We start from the raw sequence: 7,487 nt of genomic DNA, 5'->3' as shown, positions 1-7,487 counted from the left end.
CACCCACTTCTTGCAGTTACCGCATCTTCGCTTCCTCTTTTGTGGCTTGCTCTTGGCCTTTTCTTTCGACGACCTCAATCTTTTACCACTGCTCTTATTCTTGGCCTTGTTTGGCGGTTGAAGGTCAATATCATTTGAAGCTGTGATGCCTAGAAGAGCCTCGATTTCCTGGTTTTTAGTTTTCGGTTCAATTGGTCCTGTGATGTTCTCTCCGAAGCTGTGTCGGGGTTTTCTCATTGCTTCATCTGTTTAACCGTAGCATAACTGTCCATCACCCCGACAGTTGCATAAATCTCAGACCAAACCTTTGACATCTCAGCTTTCTTGATGTCAGCTTCATCAATGTCTTCTATCACCTTTCTATTTTCATCTCGGACAATTGGCCTGTAGGATTTCTTTGTCCATCGAGCAAGGACATAAGGCTCAGGTATCCTGTGTACCTGCCTACCATTCCACACCCACAGTATATGCCGACAGACAATGCCATGCCTCTCAAACAGCTTACATGCACATTTTCTATCGTTAGTTTTGGTGTTAAATTCCACTCGGAAGACTCTGTGCTTCAGTCCATCACGAACGTCATGGTACTCCACTGACTCTACTGTTGTCAAATCCCCGACCCCCATGCTGTATATCGCATGTTTGACTTCGTTCTGAAAGTCTGCAAATATAGGATGTGTGTAGACAAGTGAGGCATGCATCTCTACCTTCATCGGCCCTACTTTCTCGAGCATACTATGCTCGTTGGCAGTGTCCAACCTCCTTTGTGAATGTCTTTGCTGTTCTATTGCGGAATTGTACCTCATCCAGAACTCGACAAGGGTTCCAAAGTAGCTTTCAAACCGCTTGAAATAGCTGTTTGAACTTTCGGATCTCTGTGTTGTCCGCAACAAATAACCTAGAGGCAGATCCTGAAAGTAAGCCGGTATCCACTTTTGTCTTATTGCAAAATACATACTTCAACCACCGGTTGCTTTGCATACCATGGGCTTCAACATGATTTTCGATTCTGTTCAAATTCTTCTGGCTCGAGGTCGACATCCCAAACAACGGTATTTATGTCGGTCATAAATTCCGTGTCATTGCAAATTGCCCTTCCCACCTTCTCAGGCATTTTCTGCATGATATGCCACATGCAGTACTTGTGCACAGAATGCTTGAAGACATTTGGGCATGCCTTTTTAATTCCAGGGCACTGGTCTGTAATTACACACTAAGGTTGCTGCTGCCCCATTGCTTCGAGGAATTTTTTAAAAATCCACTCAAATGAATCCCGACTCTCGAAGTCAAGTAACCCAGCTGCAAAAGTTACCGTCTTCTTGTTGTGGTCTACTCCGGTGAAGGGAGTAAACACCATGAAATATTTGTTTGTCCCATAAGTCAAGTTACCGTCTTCCTTGCAGCCACACCTTATCAGAGCATGCTTCTTTGGCTGTCTAATTCTTCGCTCTTTGTTCTCTGCTGTACTCAAATTACCAGCTTTGTGATTTGTTGCTTCAAGTCGCAGTTTTCTTTTCATATCTCTATACCCCTGTTTGTTACGGACTAGTAATTTGACGCTGACGCCCCCCTTATACTTCGCATTTGTGTACCTTCTCGCATCAAATCCGCAAGCCAATGCATATATGTTGTAGAACTGTACTGCATCGTCCAAGGTAAGAAATAACATGCCACGTTTAGGCATAAAATCACTCTCAACAGTCCTTACCCACCGCTTCGCACGGTACCCCGGTCTCTCTCTGTAATGAAGAGTTGGAACAAACTCATCGTTTTCTTCGCGAACAGGTTGGGCTGGTGAATATATTGTTATTAGAAGAATCCTCAATAGTTAAGACTGCATTGTCTTCAACAATAGAGACAGTAGAAAGATCTGGGACGAAGAAATTATTATAATGAGTACAAATCGGTGGACAAGAAAATGACAATAACATCACAATAACAATATAGGTGGGTGGGGAGAGATCAACATTGCAGTAATGTGATAATAATAAAGATGATAACAAGCTGGGAAACAGACGACAATCAATAACATCACAATAACACTAAATGTGTTTTTTTTATGCTACTCTCTTATGGTAGTATATTTTCATGCTAATGCACAATAATATCACAACAATAGTACCATAATATCAGAATAACAGTACAATAATATCATCATGTTTCTCTACTTTTACAATAATAGTACAATAATATCAGAATAACAGTACTCTGATTCTACTTTATTACATACAGATAATACTGTATTTTTTATGCTACTCTTTTGCAAGCCATATATTTTCATGCTACTGCACAATAATAGCACAATAATATTACAATAATATCACAATAACAGTCCAATAATATAATCATGTTACTGTACTGTTACAATAATAGTACATTAATATCAGAATAACAGTTCTCTTTTTCTACTCTAATACAAGCCAGACAGTACAATAATATCAGAATAACAGCTGAGAAACACATAGAAATCAATAATTGATTTATAAACAACGGCGGATAAAGAGATAAGAATCAATAACAGTATTACCTGTTTCCATATTTACTGTCGAGTTGTTTTCTTCGCTACAATTGTTGTTAATATCGTTGTCCATCTTTTATACCTGAAAACAGTAAAATCAAGTATTCAATTCAATTAAAATCAACGAATTTCACGAATTTTACATTAATTTCGAAAATACGATTGAATACACTAAAAATCAACGAATTTACATTACCTGTAATTCGATTGCAGCTAAATATCAACGAATTTGTGTAATCTTATTAGGTTTTTTATGAGATTTCTATAGGCGGCGTTCTGATTTTTGTGTTTCTCTGTTTCTGATTGTAGAGAGATGTAAAGAGAGAGAGAATATCATTTGAATGAAGTTTCTGTTTTCGTGTTTCAGCTGCTTTTGTATTTTTCGATTTTTCCTTTTTTTTTCCTAATTTATCATTTAATCTCAGCCCTTGATTTCTTTTAATTTCAGCCCTTGATTTCCCCAACTCACAACTCACCATAAGACCCCAACTCACGAGATCCCGCCTCTCTCTCTCTCTCTCTCTCTCTCTCTCTCTATATATATATATATATATATATAGGATCCGGTGAGAACGATCATATATATATATATATATTCTAATGTATATAGTGCGTTCTCACCGAGTGATCGTTCTCACCGGATCCTATATATATATATATATATATATATATATATATATATATATATATATATACACAAATTACACTTTTTTTTTTTCCAAATCTCAGATTCACTTTTGACTATCGTAGATACACTTTTTACCAGAATTTCTAGATACACTTTTTAATAACCTAGATACATTTTTTTTTTAATAAATCTCAGATACACTTTTGAATATCGTAGATACACTTTTTACCAGAATTTCTAGATACACTTTTTTTTTTTACCAAATCTCAGATACACTTTTAACTATCGTAGATACGCTTTTTACCAAATTTCTATATACACTTTTTAATAACCCATATACACTTTTTTTTTTTAACAAATCTCAGATACACTTTTAACTATCGTAGATACACTTTTACCAGAATTCTATACACTTTTTAATAACTTAGATACACTTTTTTTTTTACTTTTATCAAATCTCTAATACATTTTTTAATAACGTAAATAAGTACCCTAAAGACGGCTCGAAACAAAACGTAAATAAGCGGTAGTGGCATAGATATTAGTACTTTCAGTACCCATTTTTGTGAGATTGCTTTGTTTTATTAGACACCTACACAGTATAACTTTAGTGAATATATAATTCAGCACACCTCCACCATTTGACTAGCTCGCTCGGTTAACTGTTTGCACACAAACTTTCAATTGTTTGCACACAAACTTTTATTTGTACAATGGTGCTCTTCAAGTAAGACAAAGTCAGGTAATTAAAATACTGTTCAAGTAAGACAAACTTTCATTTGCACGCACATCCCGTCGACTACGACTTCCGGCAAATACCGACGCAACTTCAGTACAATCATTCGTAATTGAACCAAGCTCGCAAAATCAACCCATCAATCGAATTGAGACATAAATGGCTCGACTCCCAACTCAGTCTCAGCCATCCATGGTCGTCGTCTTCATCTCGGTGGTCTGAGAAATAGGCGACGGATGCAGTAGACTAAGTGGAACTCGAAATCAGAGGAAGAAAATTGAGATCTGGACTCGCAAAATAGTAATGTTGAATATTTGTGGTGTTCAATGATGTCGCGGCGAGATGTTGACTGTGGTTCACTTGCCTTGATGGTGGTTGATGTCGACGGCGACGACAGGTGCTGGGTGGTGCTGGGGAATATGACAGGTGCTTGGGGTTTGAGGAGTGAGGGAAATTTGCGACGGTTTGTCGGTGTAGTTGGTGATCGTCGCCGGCGACAACTCTAGGTGAATAGGTGGCGACGGCTGATGAGTGTGATGGAGGAATTTGAGGGGTGGTTAGGATTTGAAAGGAGAGATGATTTGGGAGAAATGAACTTTGGCTGTGAGGGAATATGGCGCGTGTTAGTTTATAGGTCTCGTTCTCACCGAGTAGTCGTTCTCACCGGATCCTCGCCTATATATATATATATATATATATATATATATATATATATATATATATATATATATATATATATGTGTGTGGGGTTCATTTATACATATTGCAATTGTGACTACGGAAGTGGATTCAGATAATGGAGTTGAGTTATTTATGAGCATTGTTGGTTACTTGTGTATGTGGTAGATATTCTAATTTGATGGAAGGGACCAAACTGCTTGTCCTTGTGAGTTATTTGTTGAAGGGACCGATATACCGCTAGTCCCTGGTTATTATTTGAAGGGACCGGTTTGAGCAACCGCTAGTCCTTGTGGCGTCAGTTGATCATTGGCTTCCCCTCAGAGTCTCTTCTCTAGTAGGCTCACTACTAGGGAGATGTGCACATTCTGAGCTGAGGAAGCGTTAAGACGAAGTTTGGCGGAGTGGATGTGATTGGAGCATGTTGTGGACGGACAAATGTTATGGGTGCTACCGTAACCTCTGATTTTTATAACTGAGCTGGATTTCTTATTATTGTGTTAACACTGTTGTCTTTATTTATGCCGTTAATTATGTTGTTTGTTTAGTCCCTACTCAACCTCGTGGTTGACAGTGTATTCGTGAACACCTGTGATGAACTGTAACTGGGTAGCAGACTTGACATGTACTTAAGATTAGCTGACTTGGAAGCTTATGAGGATGCGTGAGGACTCGACCAATCTACCTAGAAGTTTAGATAATTTAGTTTATTAATCAGTTTATTTATTTTCACTGCGAGTTGTAATTAAATTTATATTGAGTTTAGTTTAGTTAATTTGTAATAAACATGTAATCGCTAAATTTTATCTAAAGTACTTTGGTTTGTTGTACTTTGTTATTCACTACCTCGGGAAACCGAGATGGTAACGCTTCTATTTATTTGGGAATGTCTTGCTAAAGACTCTTGAATAAATGGGAGTGTTACAAACATAGTTAAAATGAGTAGATTATCCTACCTCGAAAGCAAGCACTCCAATTACGCAATCCAATAAGTAGAAATCCAAAGAAAGCTTCTCAACAATACCGTCACCTAATCATAAATAATTATTCCATTATTATTAATTCATTATCCTCGCTTTATAATATATAAACGTATGTTAATTATATTATTACGTTAATTATTAATTATTAAACCCGTCTTAAATCCCCTACTAAAAATCTAGTCCAACCCGTCTCAACAAACACCCCAACCAACCCAACTACACATGGTACAACCAACACCCACAAACCCGTGTTTCAACACATCTAACAACACCAACACCTCATCCTCCTGCCTCCACCATGAACCACCACCACCTGCTGCCCAACCACGCTCCAAACACCACCAACACTACTTCACACGACTGCCACCACCACGCCCTAATCAGCACGACACCAATACCAACTCCCTTCAACCCGCATACATCTCAACCCGACACCAGCATCTACACCAAACCTCGCCACCTCTAGCCACCACCGTTATCACCACTGACCCACGGTGGTTCCAGGGGTAGTCCCACCTTCCACTCAACTCACCTACATCACCACTACAACCTCCCAAAACTGACAGTAACAATAACCATACCCCCTCCCCTGTTTCATGCTTTTTCGACCACCACCATCACAAACTACCACCGATCACTGCCATAACACCTCCCCCAAGGTCCGTCTCAACCACCAGGCCCCAACCCTACCATATCAGGGTGAGTCCGAATAAGGGTCAAAATAAGGTCGAGTTCCCCTGTTTCACAACTCCGGTTAAAACGGGACAAAGGTGGTGCCTTTAGCCACCACACACCACCGTACGCCACTCCGAGAGTCGTCCCACCACCAGTTACCCTTCCAACCTAACCTAGACCCCGTTGGTCAAGCATTGGGGGTTCGAATCTGGGTTTAGTTTTGTTTCAACCCTGCTATAACCCAGAACCCCCACCACAACCGCCCAATTAACAGCCATCGTCAGGTGGACGGTGGTCAGACGAAATCCCCACAGTCCACCCAAGCTATGGTCCATGTCTCAAGTCTCACGGTGGTCAAAAGGGTGATACACGGTGGTCTTAAAATAGACGATGCATAAGAGTTTAAAATACACGATTTAGTTTTGTTTCGATCTTACCTCGTGTCAATTATTGATCCTAATTCTCCTTGCTTCTCTCTAAATCTCCATTCTCTCTATAATTGTGATTTCAGAATTCGTAAAATAATATAAGATGGTAGATTTGCTCTTCTTTTATAGAGTAGGTTTAAGCTAGTCGTTATTATTTTAGGAAACTGTCTTTTAAGGTAATTATTATTAGTATTATTCAGTCTCGACAATTACTTCGTCAATTACGCAACATACATGGCCGGCTCAAAGCCCTGTAGCACACGTCCCAACTTAATTCCCATCTAGCTTTATTATTTAGTCATTTAATTACCGCCTTATTGAATTATTATTATAAATGCGATTATTATTACCTAATTATTTGAGTTACATAAATTAACTATATAACTACTTATAAAATTACTGGGTATTACAGTCTCCCCCCCTTAAAAAGAACTTCATCTCGAAGTTCACCCATAAATGCTTAACAAGCCCATCACTACTAACAAAAACCATACCAATCATATAGAACTCGTAACACATGTTACCATTTCAACTCATCGTCAATTGCAATACGATAATCAACTTATCAAAATATACCACAAGATAAACTTAAACATGAAAATGTATCTCGAAATAACTCAAAACATGAGGTGTCACATTCTACTCCCCTAAGAATAAACTTCGCCCCGAAGTTTCACAATGATAACTATTTTACTAAAACACTAAGAGTATCTTTAAACGCCCATACAGTAATAATCCTCCAGCAACAACTCAACCATATGATTGTCAACATTACATTAATTCCATTTCAGCAAATCACCCAAGTATTTTAGCAAACATGTAATCTAATTGAAATATCAAC

General features: G+C 38.4%; 1 protein-coding gene across 1 annotated transcript; it reads right to left on the bottom strand.

Annotated features, from left to right (window-relative positions):
* Window positions 1-233: 233 nt before the first annotated feature.
* On the bottom strand, window positions 234-956 carry LOC141631398 (protein FAR1-RELATED SEQUENCE 5-like). Its single transcript, XM_074444075.1, has one exon. The coding sequence runs from the start codon at window positions 954-956 to the stop codon at window positions 234-236; it is 723 nt and encodes a 240-aa protein (XP_074300176.1).
* Between the last annotated feature and the right edge of the window lie 6,531 nt (window positions 957-7,487).

Source organism: Silene latifolia, chromosome Y, assembly GCF_048544455.1.
Source record: "Silene latifolia isolate original U9 population chromosome Y, ASM4854445v1, whole genome shotgun sequence".
Lineage (NCBI taxonomy): Eukaryota > Viridiplantae > Streptophyta > Magnoliopsida > Caryophyllales > Caryophyllaceae > Silene > Silene latifolia.
This window is presented reverse-complemented; position numbering and strand designations above follow the sequence as displayed.

Coding starts and splice junctions, on each gene's coding strand:
- LOC141631398 (XM_074444075.1), bottom strand. CDS start 956: ATGTATTTTGCAATAAGACAAAAGTGGATACCGGCTTACTTTCAGGAT.